General features: G+C 49.4%; 1 protein-coding gene across 1 annotated transcript; it reads left to right on the top strand.

Moving 5' to 3' along the window:
* Positions 1-218: 218 nt before the first annotated feature.
* Positions 219-27,029, top strand: klf7a (Kruppel like factor 7a; the record flags this gene model as incomplete). The annotated part of the gene is made up of 4 exons (XM_079296269.1): positions 219-320; positions 17,130-17,757; positions 23,520-23,643; positions 26,743-27,029. The coding sequence occupies 4 exons, from the start codon at positions 219-221 to the stop codon at positions 26,792-26,794; spliced, it is 906 nt and encodes a 301-aa protein (XP_079152395.1). The 3' UTR covers positions 26,795-27,029.
* Positions 27,030-27,362: the final 333 nt, after the last annotated feature.

Genomic DNA, 27,362 nt, shown 5'->3' with positions numbered 1-27,362 from the left:
CATGGAGCCTCCATCACCCCCTGTCTCTTTTACGCACCGAGTCCGATTATGCGCGCAGGTACAGGGGCCCTAATCGCCACATCTCGAGCCGCCGCACTGAGCAATTAATCTCCTCTCATGGACTAATATGAAAGAAGTGGATGCAGAGGTCTGACACAGCCAAGGCAGGAGGCATATTTCTTGTGCATCGTTCTTGTTTTCCATCACCGAGCGTCAGCATGGATGTCTTAGCGAACCACAGTATCTTTCAGGAACTTCAGCTCGTCCACGACACCGGCTACTTCTCCGCCATGCCTTCGCTGGAGGAAAACTGGCAGCAGGTACGTCTCAACTTTCATCCTCATCGCGGAGCTCGAACCGCGCAGTGCGCTCGCCGGTGGGTTCGCATGCGCTCGGGACGCAGGCGTCAACTTTCTCTCCCCCCCCACCCACCCCCAACCCCTCCCTCCATCAAAAAAAAAAGCGTGGAATGTGTGTAGTTCATCACTCACACAGCTGACAATTTTCCCAGAGATGGCAAAGTGGATAAGATGCGAACGCACGCGGGCGCGTAATAAAGCTGTCAAATGCGATTTGGGAAAATGGAATATCCGAATCCCATAACAGGGAGCGAATTGGTCGTGAATAATACATCTGCATCCCTCAGATTACTGAGTTGTGCCCCCCCCCCTGCATGGAGAGAAGTCCCCTCGTATTCATAATAGATACCCTAACATGTCTGGCTTTGTTCCCTCTTTAAATGCTGTGGTGGAAAAATGTGCGAGGGCAGTGCAGGAAAAAGAATAACTGTCTGCGCGTCGCACATTTTTGACCCCCTCACACACTTCCTCCATCCAAGTAAAGTGAATGGATGTGGAGAGACAAGCACGCGGCTGCACGCTGCCACATGGTGATGGATGCGTGGGGAGACGCACTGGCACTTCACACCACCATTACCGGTCCTCACACATCATATCACACGGGTCTGTCCTGTTGATGTCAGCCCAGATGTGTTTTACTATACCCGTGTGTGTCATGTGACTGATTTCCTGGTGTAAAATTGCTTAAAATATCTACTTTTTAAACAGCCAATATGTCTTTCTCAGCCTGTTTCCCATTTATTTGTGACACAAACTCAATTTAGCTGCACGTTTCATGCATATGTGCACCGTCTTTTACCAAACAACCCCTTCATTTTCCATATCTAAGTCAAAATAAGGGCCATGCATCCGTCGGCCCACCGGCATTGCTGCTGCCGCTGGTGATGATGCTTTCCATGCTGCACTTGACTGACCGAGCAGAGGGGAAAAAAAATCATTGCATGGAAATTTGATGCTGGTATTGTTCAGGCAATAGGAGCTTCAGCCCCCCCCCCCCCCCCCCCCACACACACACACACACACACACTTCTCTGCTCCATGCGTGAGAGGGGAGGGAGGAGGAGGGAGAGGGAGAAACCGGGTGCGTGACCGCGGATCCATTCGTTGTGGCCAAGCAGTCTAATTGGCATCCTACTGTTACCCACCGACGCATCTTTTCATAACAAGTCTCCAACTCCCAGCTTCACTGTCAGAGGGTTTTTAAATTGCATGGGCCTGCGTGTACCATATGCAGCGCATGTCTCTCCCCGTTTCTCACCCACAGCCACGCATATCAAAATCGATATAATGCAAATGGGGGAGAGAGCCAGCTGCGTGTGTCGGCAAAAGGCTGGGAGAGCTCTTCTCTGTGGAGGCTGGAGATGCCTCTCGCTGGGATGTCTGCAGCTTCTTCTCCCCGAGACAACGTCCATTTTGGAATTAAAGATCATCAAGTCTCTTAATAAATGTAGAGAATGTCATTTTTTCTGCTCTCATTCAGCTTTTATCTGGTGTGGCATGATGGCATTTTGAAATGACAGGTATCTGATTTTAGAGGTGCAACTCTTCTATTGAACTTGGCTTTGGTCTACAGGACAAACCGACTTTTAAAATATGAAATGTCACAGCTTGCTTTCCTGATCGCATCTGCAGCTCTGCATCACCCGAGATGGAAGCCGACGTGCTTCTTGCACCTTTAGCCACTTTTGCTGCTTAAAAAGTTCACATCCAGTTTCATTTTCACAGCATAAATGTTGTTGTTTTTTACCAAGCTGTTACCAAGCTTAATTAAAGAAAGAAAACACAGAAATATATCACTTATACAGTCTCTCCAATTTCTAGACTTTTACTGAAAGCTGTGTCCCCTACGAATCATTGGAGTGAATATCAAAGTTCTTGGAAAACAAGCCTTATTTGGAATAAGAAGAGTGCATTGTGTCCTTGTGAGCACAAGCATTATTAGCCCCCCCCCCCCCCCCCCCCCCCCCCCCCCCTCACACAGCACAGAGATGTTCCGAAGACGCCACCGAGCCCTCCTGAATACACGAATTATGAGCTGTGGCTCGCCTTAAAAGCTCTGCCTCCGAACGAAACCCGCTCTCGGAGCAATCCCCCCTCTGTGTTCCAGGCACAATTTAGAATCTGATGCTTTTATGGGGCGTGATGGTGAGATAGGAGGCCGTTGTAGTCGGACCCTAAATGGCTCCCTGAGACGCCATGGCAAGAATGATGACTGTGTCCCCTGTTGGTGTCTGCGAGGCATGATTCAGGCAGTTATAGGGGGATGGGGAGCAGAAAAGGAGGAAAGTGTTTTGGAGGTCTGCAGATGGTACATCTGAGGCTGCTATTTGTTCCATTATTGAACTAAATAGTGCCAAACTGAACTGTGCTGTCTCGCTTCCAAATCCCAGTACAGTCGGTTGTTCAGAGTGGGAACAAACAGCCGGGCTGAGCTGGATTTGGAACAAGCATGGCTGGTCATAATTTACTCTTTATGTGGAACCCAGTTTCCCTAAAAGCAAAGTGTAGACGTGTCATTTTGCGTCTTTATACCGACATGAATTGCTGTCTGTCTGTTTCCAGCGCTTTGTTGTGCTATTTTGTAAACTGGCATTTGCGGCGATGAAGCCTCACTTAGCTTCACTGTTAAACATTCATCAGCATCTTATGAGCGTGCAGATGCCAAAATGCAAAGACTAAACATCGGGGTTCGATTTCAGGCTGATATGATGGATATTCCAACCGCCTTCGGGCTCCGCTGATGACGTATCCTCATCCACAGCACTTGACCCTGATGGATAGGATGTAACGGGACACCACGAATGGCTGTCTGTCATTGACCTCAGCACACACGCCATACCCTCCAACACATATATTATTCCTCAGGGGCTCAACAGAAACACACACACGTACACACACGTAGACGGAGTGCCTGATGCCTACCCAAGTGAAACGTCTGTACGTAGCTGCGCGGTGCATTGTGGGCTTTTATATGTGTGGATCCCGGACAGATTGCACATGGCTTCGGCGCTTCTAAATGTGGAAGGAGCAGCGGGCGCTCTGGCGCGACCTCCATGTGCAAGGCAGCGTGCTCAGATGCATCCACTTGCATCCACCTCATGCCCGCGACTCCACAGCAACAGCAGCAGCACCGTCTGGGTGTGTGCGAACGTAGAGGTGGAGGAAGTTGCAGAGCACGCACATTCTCCCCGCTGCAGGGTTTCGCATTTCACAGTCCGAACCACGCTCGGAAAGACAATTGTGAGAAGAAGAGGATACAGGCACAATGGACACCACTAGGGAATGGGACGGAGGAGTAGGCATGCACATAGATGGAGTTATTTGGTGTTTTGGCCGAGGCCTCTGAAGGGAAAGTCGGGCCGTTAAAGCTGCTGTCCGGGTCAGAGAGACAGCACTGTTGGCCTCCAGAGGGATGAGGATGGGAAAGTAAGAAAGAGGAGTAAGAAGAAGCCACAGGCGAGAACTGTGAATGTCCATACGCATCCGTACGCCGGCGTGTGCTCACGCGCATATACGTGCACGCGGCATGCGTGCGTGTCTCAGTGTGTTATGTAATCCTCAGTAGGCCACATCTGCTTTCTCACACACAGCAGGCATGCTGGGGAGCGCAGCCAACCGCCCTCCTCCTTCCTGTCTTCGTCCTCCTCCGTGCCTTGTTCCTCCATTCTCTCTTTTTTTTCCTCTTATAGAATCAGCACAGTATGGATTTTTGATCTCTGCAGGGCTGTTGTGTAAGCTCGGGACTTGTGTCTCCCCCCCCCCCCCCCCCGCCGCCATACGTCTGCCAGGTAACAATGCCCCCGCAAGTCAGTCCTCTCTTGAGTGAACGAGAATCAACGAGTTCAGGCGTCCGAATCGTGTATCCAGCTAAAATAAACCAACCGGTTAAAGCACACGCCCCGTCTCTTCCCTGTGACCTTTCACTCGCTGCTGTTTGCTGTAATTGTATGCAAATTGAAATTAAATCAATCCTGTAAGGGGGCACAGCTCTGTATTCTGCGAGCAGAAGGACAAACTGGGACTTAATCTTATTTGTCTCAAAAGAGCTCCTGGTGGTGTCGTCGTTCCGCACCCGTGGCTTTATTAAAATGTCACATCAACTGTAAGTATGAGATGCGGGGTTCCCGGAATCAAGTTCGGACCCTCTCCAAAGAAAAATTGAGTTGACAAGTCACGTTGCGGTATCGCAGCAGAGTCGCTCCTAATAGCTGTTCATGTTACACACAACAACCTTTTATAGCTGCACTTCATTTCCAGACATCCTCAAAGTATTCAGACGAGACCGCGCTGCCTCGTGACGCTCACGTGTCGAATATGAAATTGATTCCTCGCAGCGCTGTTTCGCTCGCCTCTAACCCGGCATGCCAGTCAGAAGATCTTGAAGACTGAATCTATTTGACATGGCCCCGCGACGCACCGAGGCGTGAAAGGAAAGCCTTTGTGCGTCGTGCAGCATCTCCGCTGGATGCTTTCTAAGTGTTTTGCAGCCACGAGGTTATTGCTCAATGCATCGATTTGAGGAGAGGATGCACGTCTGTTGATGGGGAAAAAGGGGGGGGGGAGAGACTGTAATAAAAGAGCTGTGAGTTCATCTAATTCGTATAAACAGATAAATGAGCTGCAACAGCGAAAAACCCAATTTGGCTCCTGAGCAGCAGTTGTGTTAACAAGACAGTGCTCGCTGTTCTCCCGTTGCTGCTGACACTATTTTGTTTGTGCTTTTGCATGAATTGGGTTTGCCGTTTTACCTTTCGTCTCCAGAGATTGGAACATCCCGGTTTGCCGTTGCAGGCTCAGAATTCCATCCTCTTGAGATGTGGATGTGTTGTCGCTGCACAGGTCTGTGTGTATTTGTGTGGTGTTGTGTAACGAGATATGCCGGGCGACCCCCTGACCCAGTAACATCCATTCACGCCATAAGAGCGCTTACTGAACTCCGCCACCTCTGTCCCATCACTCAAGCGGCTGAGAGGCGATTGCCGGTGATGGGCGCCTTCCACTGCTTTATGGGCGTTGATGAAAAGGTTGGTGGCGCTGATGAAAGAGAGGACGCGGAGGAAGCATTCATTTGTCTGATGCTCTGGCGACTGGTCTGTCAGAGGGAGCGGGAGACAGGTGACAGGCAGAGGAGGTGGTGTAGAAGGGGGAAAAGGCAGCAAAGGGGGAGGCGAGAGGAGAGGAGGGGAGGGTGGTGAACAAGCACATCTTTATGTTTGGCTTCCGTCTGCAAAGCGCTCTGCCACCCCCAGGTTTGATTAACAGTGAGGAGAGGAGCCAGTCATTTTTATTTTCGCCTCACACCAGCACACATGGCTTGGCAATGCCTTTCATATCATTTGAGGCGAAATCGGGAAGCCGTTACAGCACCTTACAGTGATCCGACATGCTTCGCCGCTGCCATCCGGCTTGGCAACCGCAGGCTGAAAACAGAAAGGGAGAGAAGAGTCTCAGGCATTGGTTTTAAGCTCTGGAATCACCACGGACTCTCTTCTCTCTCGCTCTCTCTCTTTATCTCATGACTCTCTCTTTCTCAAAGACAAAGTCTCAGCTGACTTGTTTGATTTGCCCTGCTCTGACCCCTATTTAGAGTCAGCCTCTCTGCAAAAAAAAAACTCAAAATTTGTGTCACAAATAAACGGCAGCAGGCTGCTGGTGGAGTCGTTGCATCGAAGGTATTTGCGTCCATCACAGCGGACCAAATGGAGCCTTGCATTTTGGGAGGAAGTGTGTATTGTGTGTCCGTGGACAGAGACTCATTGTGAGAACGTTGTGCCTGGTTGAATCTAGTCTGCAGTCACAAAGAAACCAACACATGTTTGACTTTTTAATCATGTGAGGGGACTACTTCTTGAGTGATTACCTGTTAATGTGCGGCCTATACAGATTTAAACTTGATGTCATCAGCTATGAGCTTCCTTTGATGCGTGAGTATCTGAGGATGAGAGCATGTGCTCTGATTTGACCTGCTAGCCGGGTCTGAAGGGTCTGTTTTTCACAGGCCTCATCAGAGAGCCGTTAGAGGGGAAACAATAAGATTACTCATTGTTGCCGACGTTGCAGCGAAGCTGTCGGCATCGCTCGTTGTAATGGCTGAATGTCATCAGAGTGACACTTCAGTGATACATTTCAAATGAAATAATTGCCATGAATCACCGCCTTAAGCACGTGAGGGCTTCGAGTGATCGCCGGCCGCTGTGGGTACCCCCTCCCTCTCTTCCCACTTGGACCACAGTGTGTTTAATCTGCCTGCTCACATGTTTGAACACCCATTTGCTTTGATAATAGCCACAGATTCACACCATGCCCAGGCATTTTATAGCCATCCCTGGCTGTGACATACCAAGCGTTACATCCCATCTTACTGCCTACCTGTTGCTAGGCAGCCTTGGCAAGCAGGAAGACCAGCTTTGGCCTGTTTGTTTGTTGAGCTGTCATTCTGGGAGGCTAATCCCTCCCCGAGGGACTCGAAGCCATCCAGAAACCGGAGATCTAGCCATGTGGACCACCTCTCTCCAAAGACTTAGTGGGAGGGAGGAGGAAGGGGGGGGGCAAAATGGACGGAAGGTGGAGAGAGAGAGAGAGAGAGAGACAAGGGAAATTTGCCCTGAGTAAACACCGCTGCTTGTTGTTGTCATCCGAAGCCCGGTCATCAATCACGGCCCTAAGCTCTTGGTGGTGACAGCCGCAAGGACGCAAGGACGCCGGCACACTCTGGAACCGGTTGGATAGTTTATAATGCAAGACAGTCACTGGCGAAGATCACAGCCGAGTCGCCAGCGCAGGCCTCGTTGACCTTTCTCGGAGCGCGAGCTTCGGTTCCATTCGGAGTCCAGCAAGAGACGCAACAATGCCTGTCGTCGGCTTTGAGAAGAGATTTGACTTTTAGCTGTATTATGTAAGCAAAGCTTGTCTCTCTGAGTGTCAGTCCTGTGTGTGTGTGTGTGTGTGTGTGTGTGCGTGCTTTGCATGCCTGGCCCAACTCTGGGTGGCTGCGGTCGTCCGACATGCAAAGCCAGTGGTGTTTTTCCACCTGCTGTGGCTCGCCGCTCCAAAAGCTGCCCGTCTGGTTTACCCATCTGTCGGCATCTCCCTCCGTCCGGCTGTCTGTTCCCCAAAGGTCCTTCCTCATCGTCACTCTTTTCCTGCGTTCAATCTCTGAGTTTCTGTCTCCTCCTTTTCTTTTCTTTTCTGATCTTATAAAAACAAGCTGTAATCTGGATCTTACCCAGAGGTCAGGACTCGGATAAAGGATGTTTTCTGTTGTCAGCAGCTGATGCTCAATTCACTGGGAGATAAACTGGGTCCCAAATTACCCTGAAGACACTGGTATCTCCAGCCAACTGGGTACATCATGTAGTTTCAGTCATTCCAAACCCCTGCAGGGCTGAGTTGTCTGAATATGATGCGACTTGTATCCTCAAAACCAGGCAGATTCAGCTTGAATTGGGATTAGCCTGCATGTCAAAACCTGAAAGCACATTTTTTCACGTGGAAAAAAATGTTAGTTTGACATGCAGCCTTGAAAAAAAACAACTGTATAAGTGTCAAAGTAGAGGGGCCGAGAGGTTGAGATGATTTTTGCACCCTGCTTAACTCCTCGAACGGCCCGGGAAGTGCCCTTCTGTGATTTAATGAGACCAGCGGGAAGAGCCATTCATCAGCGTGACAGCGTACCTCTGTTTCCCATTGTTCTGTTCTGGTATGTGAGGAGAGCAGTGTGTGTTTCAGCCCTAATGATGGGCTGGCAACCCTTTGATTAGATGAATCTCCCGGTGCTAATTAAGATTTGGGCTGCCAAAAGACATGTGTGTTTAAGCCTGCCTCCATCTATCTCTCCCTGCATGTGCAGTACTTTGCACGTGCGTGTGTGTGGGGAAGTTAACAAAGATGTGTTTTACAGTATGTTTTGGCGTAATCTTGTGGGCTGACATGAGCGCACAAAGATAATTCATTTTCTGGAGGTAAAATATGGTCACCTGTGCATAAAATATTCTCCACATGTCTTTTAAAAACAAAAAGAATGAGCAAGTAAAAAGCCGTTAAAATGCAGAATTGCAAATATTTCAATTTATTTGCCAAATAAATTGTAGAAATAATCTTTCGTTGATGGAAACGAATGACTTGACTGGCATGTTTCTTTGCTTGCGGCTGCATCATCTCAAAGTGGAGCGATGACTTCTATTATTCAATGGTAAATCAATAAAAAAACAAACTATCCACATGGGGATCTGTGATGCAAACACCAGTTTATGACTTCAAAACATTTAAGAGGCCCTGCTGGAAATGCCCCCCCCCCCCACTGATCTTTTCAACTAAACTGATGGTGTCACATGAATGTTTCACCATGCACTCCTCCCTCGTGTGTATTTTCAGGAAAGAGAATTTGATAACTTATGCTAACAAGAACGAAGGCATCCCCCCCCCCCCTTTCTCTCGACCCTCCCCTCCTCAAATCACTCCCCACTTGTCTCTGTGTGGCTAGACAGCCCGTCCTCCTGCTCTCCCGCTTTACTGCGATACGTGTTATTCGGTCTTTTGCCCCAGATATGATTTCATTGTAAAATGATGCCAATTAGTAAAGCCAGTCGCCGGTGGCTGTGGTCTGGCTCCGTCTTCGCTCCGGCGGGGAAAGATATTTGGGTCGGCAGCTATTTTCAGCCTGCGATGTTGCCAGGAATACTTCAGGGAGCAGCCACTGTTTTATAAGAGAGCACATCAATAATTTTCATTGGTGTGTGTGTATGAGCGAGACAAGGAGAAAGAGAGCGCTTCACAGGCAGTGAGCTTATTGGGTTTATGTGTGTGTGTGTGTGTGTGTGTGTGCATCAGAAAGTGAAGTGTTTTCTCCTGAATATTCAGCAGAGCAGCTGCCGTGTACACTGTACGTGTGTGTGTGTCACGTGCACACAAACACACGCACGTGTTTCTTGTGTCCCGCATGTTTCACTGTAGCTGTCACGACCTCCCATTAACTTGACACACATTAATTCAGCCAGCCTTTAACCTTTGACCCCAAATCTTAACGCAGCTCTTACTCCGGGCTTCAGCCTTCGCCCTGTGATCACCAGCGGAACGCTCTACTTGTGGGGCAGCCGTCAAAGCGCACACACGCCAACACACATGGAGCTAAAAGGCCAAAGCCAATGAGTTCCAAACACCTTTCTCAGCGCATCTAACCGCTCTCCGCCGCTCTCCGCTGAGCCGGCGTGCATTGTCGGGATGAAATTGGGGTGAAAAGTCCTCGCACTCCGCTCACGCTTTCCCGCTGAACAGCCAGCATGCTCGGCACAGAGGGGTGAACAGGTTCAGCCTGCCACCATCCTCGTCCAACCGAAACTCTCTCTCTCTCTCTCTCTCTGTCTCTCTGTCTCGCTCCTCTATCTCCTGGAGGAGAGCCCACAGCAGTGGCGGTGGCGAGGCAACGTCTTTCAACATTTTAAGCGGCTCGGGGTAATCTTTGTCGCTCAGGTTTGTTTTGAAAGCACTGCCGCGGGAATAAAGACGGAGCGACAGCGCCCCACCCCCTGTTTGCACGGCCTCGGATACACATAAAGTCACCGGGATGTACACGTTCCCCCCCACACACGCACCAGCACGTCTGCGACCCTGAGCTAATCCACCTTGGCCTTGCTCGACTGTGCCACTGACCTGCTTTCGCTGCTCTTTTTCTTTGCCGCTTGATCGCAACCCCCCCCCCGCCTCCGTTTGCTTCTTAGCTAACCCTGAGGTTTGATGCTGTCATGAGGGACAAAGCCTGAAACGGTGGCTAAGTGTTACACAGCACTTGCGGGGTAAACACAGGCCAGACGACTTCCTATTTAGCCGTAGAGAAGCGCGTAAGAATGAACCATGTTGGCTCTTATCGGTGCGGGCACGGCGCCACAGTTGCACTTAGCGGCTTGTGGACGTGATCGGGGTGCCGAGCGGCCCTCTCCGACTGGCACAGTATGAGGAGGAAGAAGAGTTTTTCCGCTTCACTGTTCCCTTTATCTCCCCCCCTCTGTTATTCTCGGCCCTCCTCCCCCCCCCCCCTCTCTCTTTCTCTTTCGCCGCTCGCCGCTCTTTTGTTTCTCCGTGCCTTTTTCCAGCCGAGGCCCCATTCCCTCGCCCCGTCATTGTGTGGGGTAATGAAGATTAGCCAGCCTGCCGCACACAATTAGGTCCCCGCATCCGGAGCGCAGACTCCCCAAATCCTGCCGCAAGCTGCTAACCCCCGGTGTAAAACCACTGTTGTCGCCGACCCCCCTCCTATCCATGCACCCACACGCATGCACACGTACACATCGAGGTTGGTTCACAAACATGTCCACGCTGTCGCGCGGAAAGCAAATGGCTAAAATGTCCCCTGATTAGATGAGGACGGGTTTGACAGCTGAGAGGGAGCGCTTGGCGACTCATGTGCCGATGAACAGCAGCTCACCCAAATCCAGTTAAAGTGAGACAGAGTTCCCCTCCCCAGCGAGTGCAGCGCGGATTATACCCCCACCCTTTCCTCCTCCCCATCCTCCTTGCCCTGCCATCCTCCTCTCCATCATTCACGGCATTCAGTCTCGAGACGCTTCTTCGCCAAAACTCCTCTGTTCTCTCCTCTTCCCTCCTCTATCCTATTTCACCCTCACCTCTCCGGTCCTCGACTTAACACCAGAACAAAGACGCTTTCCACACTTTGTCACAAGCCATTTAGATGGAGCAGCAGAGGTCTTTATCGTGCACTTGTTGTATCCAGAGCCTAATAATGTCGCCAGATCCTCACAAATCTGTTTACTTGTCGAGCCACGTTCAGCAGGATACACGCGTTGCTTTGTGTGGAGAGATAAATTATTCAGACGTGACAGCAGGAGAGAAAAAGCAGCATGTCCACTCATTTGGGAAGCCAATGACTGGATCGGTTTGCTTGCGACCATTCCTTTGAACATCATTTTACAGCGGGGCTCTTCATATTGGCGTCCATGTTGTGTAATGGGAATACAGAGAGGAGGTCCCTTGCGTCCGGGATGATGCGGATGTGTGGTTTCTGTTGTGTCTGCTCAGAGCAAGCGGTTGGGAAAACGTCTCTCTGCTCCATTAAGCAGAGGTCACAGGTTTTTTTTTGTTGCACTCTGAGTGCTCCATCATTGTGGCTTTCCTGCGAGATGAAAGGCGCTTTGATGATTTCCCCATCATGCGCCAACACACGTACATGTGCGCGTCGCGAACCTCCAGCAGCTGAGGGCTTAGCGGGGAGGCGTCTTGCCTCCAAATGAGCAAAAGTGACCCTCATGCTGTTCCGCAAAGGAAACAGGGTTAGGGTTAGGGTTAGGTAAAGACTGAACCTAAGCGCGTTAAAATGTCAATCCAAGCATTTCCCCCAACATAACACAATTGAAAACTGCCGCCTGAGAAGCGTTTCAAGTGTCTATTAGCGCATCCGTCCAAACAAAAATTGACTGTGCGCAAAGGAGGTGTCAGGTTTACAACCATATGTGCATTATTCCCTCAAACTCCGTCAGCAAATTGTGATTTAACAACTGGCAGTGTCTGTTATCAGCCCGGAGCCTGCGCTGTGTAAAAGCGCCTCGAGGTGCTGCGTTGCCAGGCTGACGGCGGCCCTGATTATTGCTGCGAGGCTAATGTCGCCTGATAAGGCCGTGTGTGTAATTAAGCTGTTTCCGTGGCGCGTTATCTGGAGCTAGGTGAGGCTCGGCTGGCTGGGGAGATGAAGCTGTTAGTCAGTGTGAAGGACTCCTGCTTCCTGCCTTTGCAGACTTCATATCTCTCCCTCTCCCCCCCCCCCTTTTCTAATCTGCAAAGTAGCTTTTTTGCTGATGCACCTGTAGAAGATGCCCTGGCTTCACCCTTCAGCCCTCACACTCCCTTCACTGTCCCCCATTCTTTTGCACAGCTTGCACAGAGGCCTCTTTAACCTGTCTGTCTCGCAGATAAATTGGCTCTGTCTCCCCCCCCCCCCCCCCCCCCCCTCTGGCTCTGTCTCTTTGTGTCTCTGCTCCCTCATTCTCTCCTTATGCTCTCGTCGCTGCGGAGCATCAGGAAGATCCCTCCGGGCAAACACTGCACCCCCCCCTGCCGCGCTCTCCATTGAGAATAACAGGATGAAGAGAGAGCGCTCCGCTACTCCGCTACTCTGTTACCCGCCCCCCACCCCGTAGGCAGGTTGCCCGCTCGGCTGGGATCCACTGATGATGCCACGCTGCTCTCCGAGGAGTCTGAACTCTGGGGGCTCTTGCACGGGAAGGAGCAAAAAAGCAAAAACCCTGAAGGGCAGCTTAGCGGGGAGGGGGGCTGCTTCTCGAAGATTTTGTGTGGGTGAGGGTGGGTGGGGTGATTCTGTGTAAGTATTGCTCAGTAAAGCTATAGATTACCGTCTCTGTCAGCTGCGACGGCCACCGATGATGAGCTCCCGCGCGGTATCATTCCGTATCGATTAGGCACTGCGACGCAAACACACAAAGGCTGTTGGCGAGCTGGCCAGCGCCTCTGGCTACTGGTCATTTAGCTGTCACCTCAAAGTGATGGCTTGGCCCCGGCTCGCCAGATCAATGGGAGACACAGGCCCTATAACACTATGGCAGGATGAGACACACGTGCACAGACACACCAACTTTTTTTTCCGATAAAAGTGCCAAGCGTTCATTCTCAATTACAAACTGCAATAACAAAGACGGCTGTAAACGCAGTCAGTTAAAACAGTGAGTCGTAAAAATGAAATCAAAACAATGACAAAAAAAAAGGAGAAGACTATTTGGTTACTCGGTTCATTGCAGGCCAGATTTTCCCATTGATGTGATTGTGGTGCAGCGTCACCTGAAGGGTGAAACTGATTCAATTCTCAAAAGGGGTTTTATTCAGAGCAGTGCATCCACAACCTGCGAACCTGAATATTACTCACTTTTAAACCACGGCTGGATACAAACATGGCCGAACCAAATCATCAAAATGACATGTTTGTGATGAGAAGGAACCGTTTTTCCAATTTGTGTTCAATGATGATGACAATCAAAAGCACATTCTGTGAAAAGCACTGTTTTGCAGTGCTGAAAAGACAGCGGCACAGACCTGACATAAGAGAGAGTTCAAAGTATAAAAATATGCTCAACAACAAAACGCTCATTCACTTTCTTTGCTGAGATTTTAAAGAGAAAACGCTCTCACTTATGCACAGGAAATATGAAGTTGGAGCCAGCGGCCGGCTAGCTTAGCTTAGCATAATGAGTGGAAATAGGGGGAAATACCTAGCCTCTATAATGAAAGTTGTGTAAGATCTCTAAGCAGGAACAAATAAAATCGAAATATTCCAGAATGATGAAGGCTGCAGGGAATCATCTTTGAAAAGATGCGACAGCACCCCCCCCCTCCCAAAACTCAGTGCATTCAACAATAGTGTTGCCTCACCCCCTCCAGCTCAGGGCCCCCCTCATAGTCCTGCCCTTTTCAACCCTGCTGGCATCAGCGCTGGATATTATTATTCATAGCACCTTGTCTCTATCACAGCATCTGTAAAAACTGAACATGATTATCCTAAAATTAATGAGCCATATCCACTCCATTACATTTATCTGTTCAGTGGTGTTTGGGGGCTTCCTTTGGGGCATTATGCATGCTCTTCTGTTCATATTTATAACCCAGGCTTTTTATTAGCGACCTAGCGGGGTGCTAACAGTTGGGAGGCAGCCCGCGCTTTGATGGTGATGGCAGGCGGCGCGGCGCAGGCCAAATGTGAAGGGAGGAGAGAGGATCAGCTGCCAGGCCAAGCGCCCCGCGGACGAGGGGAGGACAGGGTGAGGCGGCGAGGAGGAGAGAGACTTTTATTTTTATAACTCAAGAGCCAGAGAACGAGAAGCAGAAGTTGGTGAATCAGGGCTGGTTCACAGCTCTCAGCCCGCTTGACTTTGTGAGAAACGCGTCTTGTGATCAGCGAGTATTTGTCACACCTGCTGTATTTTAAGCCTCGCTAACGTCAGGTGTGTTCTGCACGTGTGACTCAGTGTGTGTGTGTGTGTGTGTGCAGAAAACAAAGTGCATCTGAGCATTTTAAGTTTAAATGTGCTTTTTACCCCGAGTGAAAAGGAAAGTTGACGTAGAACTGTGCAGTGGCCCGACCCTACACTGTTATATTAAACATCAATCCCCAAACTGTTCAAAAAGCTTGCGTTCCTTTGACATTCTTGAAAGCTGACAGTGACTGAAGCCACAGCTGACAATCATCAAGGTAATTAGCAGAGCAATTAAGGTCTGCTGTGCTCAACTCATCAAGTTATGGCAAGATAACGAAAAGAAACGGCAATATGAGTCAACGATTTTAATAATTGTGTCATCACTTCACTTTGTAAAGAAAAATATTTGCCGGCTTGCACACAGCTCTGACGGGTATCGAAGCACTCTGTATCACTTTAAGGGTACTGGTTTCGATAGCCAGTCCTTGTGGCCCCGCCCCCGGCGATGACTGGACTCACGCACACACACACACACACACACACGTTCACTTTAGACCACAGGATCAGCCAAGAGAGTTTATGCTTGCGCGTAGGTGTTCGCACAATCACACACACAAGAGCCGCGTAATTACGCATAATTATGCTACTCACATATACGCGGGCGCTTGCAAAATGACACACACACAGACACACACACACAAACTAGCATAATCACATGCAGCCACATTAAGTGTGCGTACACCCACGCTGCTCCGCACTGCACACACACAGGAACCGCTGATCAACTGCGTGACCTTCTCTCTTACGATGTTAATGTCACCACCTGGGGGAGGAGGGTGGTGGAGGGGAGGGGAGGGGGGGAGGATGGAGTGATGGGAGAAAAGAAGGGGGGGGGGGAGATGGATGCAAAGAAAGAGCACCTCCCCCCCCCTCCTCCCTCACCTGCAGCCTCTTAAGCACTCTTACCTTGTCAAACACTCCCTTCTGCATGCACACTCGCACACTTATAAGTACAGCATGCATCCGAGCACGGCCTCGGGTCGCACCCTAACATTCGGTGTGCATGAACCCTTTTCTGCGCGTCAGGCCTATGGCTTGCCCGCCGACAGGATCCTGTCATGCCAAATGTCACACTTCCGAAAAAGGATTTGCCCCCCACGGAGAAAACGGAGTCGACGCCTTCCTTCGCTCTTTCTACCAAGCCTCCTCTCTCCTCTCCTGCCTCCTTCACCTTGTCCCTCCATCACTCTCCTCCTCCTCCTCCCTCTTCTTCTTCTTCTTCACCTTCCACTCAGCCCCCCTCTCACTTATCCGTTTCTATCCTCTTTTCCGCTCCCTTGAACTATCTCTACCTCACACACACACCTTGGTTTGCGGTCCTCAGCGTTTTGCTGAATGAAAGTCCCCGTTAACTGGCTGGTTTGAGCGGATAATTAGTCCTCACCTTGGGAGAGGAGGCGATGACAATGAGAAGAAAAGGGAGCGAGAAAAGGGTGATTTGGGGGAATTGATAGGGGGTGAGGCTGAAGTAGAAGGATGAGTGAGAAAGGGAGCGATGCAGGTCATGGGGTTGAAAGATAAAATTCTTCTTTTTTTTGAATATACATGTACCTCTACACTCAACGAGCCGGCGCATGCTACTCCCTTCACCGTGTCGCAACGGCTTCGATATTTAATTGCGTTCTGAAAGAAAGAATTCAATTCACGATTCACTGGCCTCAGCCATCAAGGAAACAGTAGAGAGACCTCTCGCATAGCGCATGAAAGAAGTCTTTTTTTTTTTGAAAGCCATCACAGTCAAAAGCAACACAAAAAGAAAGCTCGTAGGCGCGCAGTGGAGGACATCATCGTCACTTTCACGCTGTAGAAGACGACTTCGAGGAGAAATTACACTCCCTCCCCCCCCCCCCCCCTCCAGGAAAGAAAGAATGTGGCGGGTTTATTTTTAGCAGGTGCAAACAAGCAACGCGTGTGTGTGTGTGTGTGTGTGAGATTGTAAATGTCTCTGATGTGTTCAGTCTGTACAACCCTATTCCTGATAATGGAACGAGCTGCTCTGTGTGTCAGCGCCTATTTACACACAAATGAAGTGGCGAGTAGCGCGCGCCCAGTGGAGCTGCTAGCCTCCATCTCCAGCTGTCAAAATGTGTTAGTGGCTACAAGCGAAACACAACGATCCCTGGGATCAAACTGCCGCCGTCCATTCAAACATAATAGCTTCATCCTTGGACACGGAGCGTCTTCTTTCCCTCGCCGGCCCTCCTCTTCGAACCTTGCCAGCGTGCTGTAAAGTAATAGACTTCTCGGGATGCCAGTTCACACAAATCGGGGATGTAGCCTTTTATTTGCCCTCCGAGGGGAGAGGTGTAATAGGGATGAAGCAGACCATAACTACAGCTGAATAAATCTTCCTATCTTGGCTCAGTGGAAGCCGGTGCACACATGGCTTGTCAAAGCTCTATAAAATGTTGTTTGATAGGAGTTCTGTTCAGTTGAGGACTTCTCCTCCTGCTATCCGGGCGGCTCGCTTTCGTTCCGTGCTGCAGCGGGTTGCAATCAATCAGTGTGTAATCAGCCGTCTAGCTGGAGCTGCCAGGTAATCCTGGCTGTCTTGGTGGCTATCTGTGCATGCGCGCATGTGACAGCTGGCAGAGCTGCCAAGTTGCCTGTCTGTGGGTGAGTGGATGGCACCATGCAGATTCCCTCTCCGCACATCGGAGGATCTGGTGGCTGTTGAGATTGTCAAGTGGGATTTATGAGAGTGAGGAAGGGCATTTTCAGAGCTGATGCCCAAATGTGTCTAAAATGAGTCTTTCCTTTCCCCTTTTCTCTCCCGTAGACCTGCCTAGAATTGGAGCGTTATCTGCAGACGGAGCCCAAGCGTCTGTCAGAGCTCTTCGACAAAGACCTGGATGGCCTCCTGACTCCGGCCTACCTGAAGGAGGACGGCGATGAGGAGCTGACGGATGCCCTGCTCCCCAGCCTGCCCATCCTCCCGGAGCCCCTGAGCCCACCTCCACTCATCCTCTGCCCAACGCGGAAGAATTTCCCCTCCACCGGTGCGATGAAAAGAGACCTCAAACTCAAGGGCCAGGGGCTGGAAAACGTAGAAGGGATGGAAGGGGTCCACCAAGCCCAGCTGAGCGCCGTCACCTCCCTGACGCCCCCGTCGTCGCCGGAGCTGGGCCGGCACCTCGTCAAATCCAACCAGACACTGACGGCCTCGGCGGACGGGACGCTTACCCTGAAGCTGGTGGCCAGGAAGGTGGGGCTCAGCGCGGCGCGGCTGGTGGCGACGCACACACTCCCCGTCCGGATGAAGGACGAAGATGAGGGGGCGGCGTGTGTTATCGGAGCGGGGGAGCTGCCGGAGAACAAGAAGAGGATCCACCGCTGCCAGTTCAACGGCTGCAGGAAGGTGTACACCAAGAGCTCCCACCTCAAGGCCCATCAGAGGACACACACAGGTAGAACTGTTCGTAAAGTTTACATGATTGTTTCGATGTAGTTGTAGCAACATTGTGCTATAACCGGAAGAGAAAAGCAGCACGAGATGGAATATTGTGCAGCTATTTTGGGTTTGCAAGCACAATAAGAGTTCATCAACTCAATCAATAATTCAATTTTTTTAGTTTGCACAAGGGAGTGAAACGCACATTCCAATGTGTAATACTCATTAACTTCAAGATTGGTTCAATAAAGCGATTTGGAATTGGCCACACAGCTCACACTCTCATTAAGTGTGCATGTGTAGGTTTTTATATGGGTAGGAGTTGTACAGGGACACAAGGTTACACGCTCTGTGTGTAGTTTGTGAATATGAGCACTTTAATTGGTGCACTTTTCCGTATAATGTCCGTATGAGTGCCCCGGTGAGACTTTCAGCCAGGCAGCTCTGAGGACGCCTCTCTTACCAGAGGTAGCCACTTGACACACCTGCGGGTAATAAAACTGATTGACACTCATTGTTGGCGACAAGACTGAAAAGACTGAATCCTGCAGCTCAATGGCTGTTGCACACTGACGGAGACACAGCCGGAGTGTGTTGCTGTGGTGTTTCCTTGAAGTCTCAGCCTCTCCGTCACACACGAATACTATGTGGGACAATTTGCTTCTGCTTAATTATTTTTGTTTTTTTGAGGGGAAATAAACTGTTGGCACTTTTCTAAAAGCCGACATTTACGTCTACCTACATCTATGTGTTTATGTGAGCACGACAGTCATTCATTCATTCACCCTTTCAGCCTGCCAGCCAAATCCCTGAATTCCTAGATAACCTGACTTGAGATCATTGAGGGAAATCGCCCTGCTTCACATTTTTGGAACAAGTACAAAATGCACATGAAGTGATAAGAAATGTAAAGAGAGGAAAAATAAAAAACCCATAAAACCATAAAAACATCAGCATGTAAGATAAAAATGCGATGATTTCAGAGAAACCTCTCTAAGTACTTCTGTGCCAAACCAGGACGGGTCCTCCTAGTCAAGGTTCTTCTCAAGAAGGAAGGGGGGGGGGGGGGGGTAGGGTTCAGGAGCTATAACTCTCCCGCTCTTCCATCTCAATCCCAAACCACTCAGACCCCTGTCGGGGAGCTGTCCTCCGTGTGAGTAACTGCACGGTGATGGATGGATTGACCTGGATAGGCTGCCGTTTCCCCGGTTTATTTCAGGCCCTCTCCGTCCTCCATGCGTTCTGTACTGTAAGTCGAGGTCAGTGGTCCTCGGTCTGGGGTTGTCCGATTCCACAGCGGCAGCGATAGGGTCCAGGAAAAATATGTGTCAAATGTCGTGGTGCAGTATTCTCTAAGTGGGCAGAGGACGAGGGATCCCGCCTGTGTGCTTCTTCCGACAACGAAAGATAATAGTCGTTTGCCGTTTTTAACTAGCAGGGTTAGGGTTCAGCGCCCTTCTGCCTTCAGGTCTCGATCGCACCAAACAAATAAGAGGTGTTTGTTTGAGTGTTTTCATTGGGAAGGTGAAGACAATGGAGTCTGGTGGAAATAATTGGGCTGCAATGGCTGAAGAGTGTAGGTCTGTACCCGCCCTCCTAAGAGAGGCGTTCAGGGGTATAATATGACATCTTCACAAAATGCTGAGAATAACACGTTCAATGTGTGGTGGACTGCCATCTGGATGCTAATATATAGCTGTGTTTAACGTGGTTCAACCCGTGGAGGTACAGCAGAGAGCGTCCATCATGCTAAATGAGGTTACAGGGACTGTTATTAAATTGTCGTGCTCCCCACCATCTAACACCCTCAACCTAAAGGTTGACGGATCACCAAAGAAGAGGCCACACACGGCTTGTATACAAGCTCTGGCTCGCTTGTATCTTTCAGAGGGGGGGGGGGGGTGAATATAAATAAATCCAACTTGTCAACGACTATATGTCGGGAATGAAGAAAACACTCCGTATGTGTGATCACACCCTCGGTGGCGCATCACCACAGGTTTCGCCATCAGCACAACGGGCACAGACACGCGATCATTGATTTCTCCAGTGTAGCATGTCGGTGCTTGGACTCTATGCCAACTGGGCCAGCTCAGTGCCACTGATGCTGTCCAGTCACAATACCCACACAAGCCAAAGGGGGATGGACCAGCAGGCTGAAACAAGTGAATCAGCGATTTGGCGATCGTCTCAAGCGTCCCATACTTGTCATACGTCATTATATTGTCGACATAAGATGGCACAAAGAAAGCGCAGAAGCTAAAGAACAGGCAGGAGAAGGGGAGATGTAGTGACGTGGGGTGAAACAAAGAGTAGATGGAGACAGAACACAGGAATGGGGGAGGTACAGTGGAGCGACCCTCTTCAGAGAGAGACAGCAGTGCCACAGGCTCCCCCATTCACTGAGCCATTATCCTGACAAGTTTAAAGATGTCATTACTCAAATCCTCTTCTTCTTCTTAGTTGTTATTTCCATAAATTACAGACGGAGAAAAGGCTACGATTTAATCTGGAATTCGACGGGCTGAGTTGAAATGACAGTGCCCTGTAGAGCTTTTTGTGAATCGGCTTATGGCAGATAAGAGAATGGTACAATTAGATTTTGGGAAGGGTGAGGCAACGGGTAAAGCACTGTTGGGTTCTTCTGCTCTTCTCTCTCTCTCTCAGTCTCTCTCTCTCTCTCTAGTTCTCTCCTTACATCAGTCTTCTCGTAACGTCCCTCTGTATGTGCTTCTCTCTCACGCTCTTGTGATATTGCTTTGCTCTTTGGCCTCTCTCGCTCTCTCTATTTTTGGACCGAGGCCAATGAGGGGAATATCAAACAATGTCCAGGCATCCATATACTTAAGGCCCTGTCGTTTATGTTTTCTTCTGCACAAATAATGTCCGATAAAATACAACTTTTAAGTACACTTGGCTGGTTTTCTCTACAAATGAACCAACTTCTCGCCCATTTACAAAGATGCTGTATTCTCCTAATGGGATACTTGACTTCACTCAGTCTTATTCAATTTGAATCGTGACATTCATGAGTGCAATTATGTTTATTGATACATAGTTGATGGTAACAACGATGAAGCGTTCGTCTTTCAGCTCCAGTTCTCCATCTTCATGTCTCTCGCCCAACATTCTTCATTCCTCCATCAGCTCGCCCATCTATCACCCGTCTCTCGAAGCCCGTTTCGCTCCTCTTCCCTCCCTTTCTCTGGTCTCCGATGCAGCGCTTCTACAGTTGTGGGCAGGAGCCTTGTAAAGCGTTCTCCGAGAGCCTCTCTCATGACCTCTGAGACCCGGATGCCCTGCCTCAGCTCCAGCTAATGGAGGGAATGCAATTAACTTCAACACTGGCACCTGGGAGGCTGGAGTGAGTGAGTGTGTGTGTGTGTGTGTGTGTGTGAGAGAGAGCATTCGGAAGTAACAGATTACACATAATGGGATTACAGTGACTCAGGAAACACCCACTTATCAGATTACGAGTGAGAAATATGTGAATGCTTATTTGATTACTAAAAAGCATTTTGATTGTGCAACATTTTTGCCTGAAATGAGCGCGTGGTGTCAGCTGATGGGGATTTGGTCAAATAACGCAGAATAAATAATGTGTTTCAACAACAGCACTGTCCACAATCCTGATTCTTTAAAAATCAGAAGAAATAATCCACTTATAGCTTCATAATCCACATTATATGTTTTACAGGCAAAGTAATCCCAAAGTAACAGAGCATAATCAGATTATGTTGCTGAGTCGGGGCTAATCCGGTGGATTAGGATGCTGATTGCCTTTTCAATCTGCCAATCAGTCGGACTCCATGTGAAACATTTCAAAAGTAAACAGCTTTTTGTGTGAGTGTGTGTGTGTGTGTGTGCACCTGCTCTACTTGCCTGTTTGTAGGAGGGCATCTTGAGGAGAGAGGAGGGGGGGGGGGCTCTGTTGCTATGCAACGGGGGGGGGCAGCGTATCGTTGGAGGAGTCGGTAGCTGAGTGGTTATGTACCGCTGCAGGCTCTGGTCTGTTAGTGCCCACCCCCCTATTCCCTTTCCTCCTCCTACACCACCACCACCACCACCACTACTACTACCACCCCCCCATCTTGCCCCGTACAGCTCTACGGTTATCGTCGCTAGGCAACTGCCTCCATGCTCTGCCAGCGTGCTCGGTAATTGGCCGGTGGCATGGCGGCGTGCCGTTGCCAGATCCAGCCAGCTGCACTGACTACTGCCTCCTCATGTTTTTAGTGTACACCCCCCCTCTCCACCTCCTCACACACCCACACATATACACCCCGCCCCCTCGCTCCCGTTGCTAGGAAACACATTCAGGCATCCCTGCCTCTCGGGAATTTCATTGGCCAGAGCAGGATGGCCCAGACCTGCTGCTCTGTGTGTTTTGGAAGTGAGGCAGTATGAAGGGATACGTGTTCACAATGTGGAAATGCATAGATGGCTCATTTCTGGGTCTCCAAACCAAAAGCACTTCAATTTTACTCCAGAAATGAGTTTACTGGGCTTTGCCTGCCATCAACATGCAACAAAGTCATTTTATACATCATAGTTGAGGTTCTTTGTGTCAAATTGATGCAAATTATACTAAAATGATGTAGTTAACGGTGTAAAAAAAGTCTAAATGAATTACACGTGTTATCAATTTGTGTTCATCGCTGGTGTTTTTTTGCCATTTCAAGATTGCCTCCTGGAGGACATTCTTTTCTCACTTATTTATTTAGTGCGTCATCTCGGCTGCCACCGAATGCACCTCTGTTTCTCACCATCAAACCGTGCAAGATTCCTGTTGACAGGCAACATGGCTGCTCGCTCAGTACGTCTGACAGAAAGGGCTTGAGCAGGTCACGCGCTCATCTTTGCATTTTAGGGCAAATTTGCCATGAAATTGCAGTCCATTCATACAGTATGCATTATTGATTTTCCTTCACCTTCTGCCTCACGAACGAATCTGTGCACGACGGGTGAATTTCAGTCTCGCTCGCCTCAGTCTTGACTGTCTCCACAAAGCACTTGCTCCGCTGATTGTGTCCCTTTTTGCTCATCACGGTCAACAAAGCCTGTTTCTGTGCCGAAGCCAGTCAAGCAGAGCCGGTCAGTGTGCCAGCGTGTCTGCGTTCAGCCATGAGGCCACCGGTCCAGATGGGATGTGACTGATGCAGGTGACATCTTCGAAGCTGGACGCAGCTGGCAGGTTGCCGGTTCCTTTGCCATTATGCCATATGACTGGCCTAAGTATCACCACCCCGCTCCCCTGCCATCATATCTGCAGCCAAGAGGCTGCAGATATGATGCAGATGATGCCTTAATCCACTTCTGCAGCACTTCTCTCCGACTCCACTTTCCCCTCCTGGTCTCATCTCGCCTCCTCTTCTCACTCTCTCATCCAGCTTGCCTCTAATCCCTCATCCTCTCCCGCTCCACTTCTCTCTACCCGCTACTCCTCTTCTGCGTGTTCAGCAAGACTGGAGGCCGGTGGGAGCTTCTCCAGCTCACTGTTAAACATCGCCTTGCTCATTTTTCAGCCCCCAAAAAAGAAGATGTGGGATCTTTACCGGTTAAATAGAACGCAAACTCAAAAATATACAGGAAATAATCTTTGAAATAAGAACCTCTGCACGTATATTTAGCATAATGCATCAAACATAACTTTGAAGACAACTTCTATTTGGATTCATGAGTCCACAACAGAACCACAGAGGGGTTTTTTGTTTGTTTTGCATGACAAATAAGCGTGTGATTGGTGGATGAGCATGGCTTTTCTTTTCACTCCCCCAGGTGAGAAGCCGTACAAGTGCTCGTGGGAGGGCTGCGAGTGGCGATTCGCCCGGAGCGACGAGCTGACGAGGCACTACCGCAAACACACCGGCGCCAAGCCTTTCAAGTGCAACCACTGTGACAGGTCTGTCAGAACTCTTCCTTCTTTCCTTTTCCCTTGTATGTTTTTTTTCCCAAGTGTCATTTGAAGTACTTCCACCAGCACAGCTGGGTTGTTTTCCCGTTGTGATTTCTACACAGTTTGGTTTAGTAAAGCAGCGCTACAAGACGCTGGTAACGCACCCAAATGTGTTTGGTACTGACCCAGTTTCAAAGTGTGCTCCTCTGCTACACGTGCCAGACTCAACCTGCTCAGTCTTTCAATGGGAATCCGAAGGTTGCTTATTCTGCTCTCTACCCACATTCGGCCCCATGCAGCATATTAATAATGATTCATAAACCACTAATAGAGTTAATATTTATAAATATTAAGTATTCCTTATTCAAAAAAAGGCACCAGTTTTGGTGTGTTGGACATTTTAGAGGAGAAATGTATTTTTTGGGGAATTTCCGAAGCCACCATGAGCCAAAATACAGGTGTGTGTGTGTGTGTGTGTGTGTGTGTGTGTGTGTGTGTGTGTGTGTGTGTGTGTTACTGTAAATAAAGCCTCAGCTGGCCCGGTGGTTGGAGGGACTATCCTGTAAACCAGATGATTCCTGGTCTGATCCCTGTGACCCGAAGCACCGAGTGTCCTTGAGCAGAGCCACACACACGATATCCGTTTCAAAGAAACATTCTTGGAAATGCAATCGTTCAGTGGACGGGGTTGATGGTTTTATAAAGGGCTTTCAAGAATGCATCTCTAACTCGTTAATGATTCCACTTCCTGTTTATAGCCTTACACAGGAGAACCCCCCCCCCCCCCCCTCCGAATCTTTAACGGAGGTGTAAAAGTGCACGGCTTTGTCACTTCGAAGAGCTGATCCGACACAATGTGCCCGCGTCCTAATTAGTCACCCTGACTCCATGTTTAATTATGAACCACAGCAAAATGTTAATTTGCAGGGCTCCGGTGGCAAAATCATCAAACATTCAACGGCCATTATGAAAAGATCAGCTTGACTCAGACACAAAAAAATCTTTACTCGATCTTTACGATTTTAACGACGCCCCTTCTGTCTGTGATCCGGCCCTCTGGGACACCTCTGGGACACCTCGGTGTCTGAGGCAAGGAAGCCCGGGTGAAGATGTGGGCGAATGAGTCATTTCAAGCTCATACACATCTTTAGTTTTATAAACTATTAGTATATGCCACATTTAGGTATTAATGAAGCTTAAAATGAACAAAGATGACATGCAATGTCAACAAAAAAGGTTTCAGCAATGTGCTATATGCGTGTGCAGCCTCTTTGGCAGCACGTTATTGAACATGTGACCTCTTGAATCATGTATAGCTTCATTATGAGAGGACGAAAAGAAAGGAGTCGTCACCTGGGGTACACTGCCCTAATGTGTGTGTAAGAGTGTGAGTCATCCGTGCATGTGTGTGTGTGTGTGTGTGGTAGCAGAGAGCCAGGCAGTGTCAACTTAATCGGGTCTCAGCTGGACAGACTGTAAATACAGTACCCCTCCCCCTCCTCACCCCTGATTTCCCACCTCCCCTCCCACCACCACCACCCCCCTGCAGGCACATCCTTAATTCTGGCCCACCTCTGTCATGTGTCACAAGGCGCCCAACCCCTCCAGCCCAACACACACACACACACACACACCCTGCTGAGATGAAGAAAGAGGGGAAACAGGGGAGACGGAGAAGACAGGGTGGAAGATTGAGGATGAGGTGGGAGGAGGGGAGGGGAGGAGGGGACAGACCCACGGTGTGCCAGCTGGTGTCGTGCCCCCGAGTCGTGACTCATACTTTACCATCTGTCTCTCCGAGCGCACACACACACACACACACACACACACACACACACACACACGGCCCTGCTCGTCTCCTGAGCCACCCATTCATCTCACATGTGTTTGTTAGCGTGCACGCAATTCGTGGACGCAGAAAACAGGGACACATATGCAGGTGTGACAGTAAGACAGATGACTGGTGGCTCATCACAGTGTAACTCCCCCTCTTGGCCAAACACTGATTCATCTCGACATCTCAGACAGTTGCCTCTGTCTCAGTGGAAAGAGCCAATCTGAAACTGGTGTCAAAAAGAACATGACAATCAACAGTTGCAGAGCTGTGAAAGGGAGTCTGACTCAGTAAATGCTTTGGATTCATGCACGTTTTTACTCGTTTTAAATGTTATTTTATCTGAGGAATGGTTACCAAATTTTGTGTTCGGAGTATTCACAAAGGGCCATTTAAATAAATGGCAATCTAACACAAATTCTGCAATTTGTCGTGGTTTTTCATTTTGGCATAAACAGAATAGCTTGTGTCTTTATGGACACAATATATTCTGCACTTACCTTCATTTCAAACACATTTCCTGCAGCAATTTGGGGGCAATTTTGTTGAGTCTTATTAAACTGAACCACTTTAGTAAACTCTCAACAACAAGTCTCCATCTCAAATACTTCTTCACACGCTAATCACCAGAACTTGCAGCTCCCAATTACCTCAAAGAAAGCAACACTTGCCTTGTGAGAAAGCACTCGTCTGGGGAATGGAGCTGTGGTATTTGTTCAGCAAGCGTGCAACAGAAACACTGTTGAGCTCCTTCTCCTGTGATGGCTGCATCTTTATGTAAGCCCGCGTCGAGTAAACAGAACACCAGCTGAAGGCATACATTATGCCAATTTGTGGCAATCAGGTTGAAATAATCAAGCGTTCTTTGAAAGCCCTTCATGGAAGAGAAATAGGCCGGTGCACTTCCACTGTGCAGCTCTGCGCTGGCAATTCTGCCTGATTTCAGAAGAGCGGCTTCGATTCATCTAATACAGCGAACGTTTTGCAGAACATGTTTTGCATGCTGCTTCCCCCCCTCCCTGTTTTACCATATCCATCTGCGGGCTCTCTAGTTATTCATGGCGTAGCTGAAGTCATTAGGAGTGCTGCTGAAAAATGCTGATTATGAATTAGTTACACATATCCTAATTGCGTGTGTATTGGTGGCTCAGCGCTCACTAGCCAACAGCAACATTTAGCTCAATCGACAGAACAAACTGCTTCCCCCCCCCCCCCCTCGCATTGGTAACAACCTAACCGGCTGTTCTCTGTTTCCCTCTCTTCGGTTGCAGGTGTTTCTCGCGGTCGGATCACTTGGCGCTACACATGAAGAGGCACATCTGAGAGAGGTCAGCGGGAGAAGGGGGATGGAGGCGGAGTGGAGGAATGAGAGGGAGCATCATCTGCAGAAAAACAACACCATGGATGTAAGAGAGAGAGACGACGGGATGGACTCAAAAGAACACCAGATTTGGTCTTTCTGGACTTGAGGGAGAGGCAGCACACAGGGACGCTGACTACAGACAGAAACACGGACGGGCAGACGGACGCACGCCAAGCGGCCCTGTCAATCTGTGCTCAGCCAGTTGGTCCATGATTATCACCTCGTAAATGTCTCACATGGGCGATACAGACGCTCCATCGTGTGCGTCTCAGAGGGGATGTCACGCCACGAATGGTGGACCACGTGCCCTGTAGTTGGCAGCTCTGCGTCGCCGTCGTCCTCGCGGCCTTTGCCGGTCGTCCCTTGGTCGCTTCCAAAATGTCGGCCCTGTTCATGCGGCAGCGCACCAGCGAGCTCACCACTGGACCAGTTGTACAGTCATTTCCCCGTGCGCTGACAGCAGAACTGCTGTTTTGTATATTTCCTCTTCTTAGAATAAACCTTGAGCTGAGGAGAGCAGTTAACTTT

Source organism: Melanostigma gelatinosum (genome assembly GCF_949748355.1).
Source record: "Melanostigma gelatinosum genome assembly, chromosome: 24".
Taxonomy (NCBI): domain Eukaryota; kingdom Metazoa; phylum Chordata; class Actinopteri; order Perciformes; family Zoarcidae; genus Melanostigma; species Melanostigma gelatinosum.
Note: the sequence above shows the minus strand (reverse complement) of the source record. Positions and strands in the feature narration are given on the sequence as shown.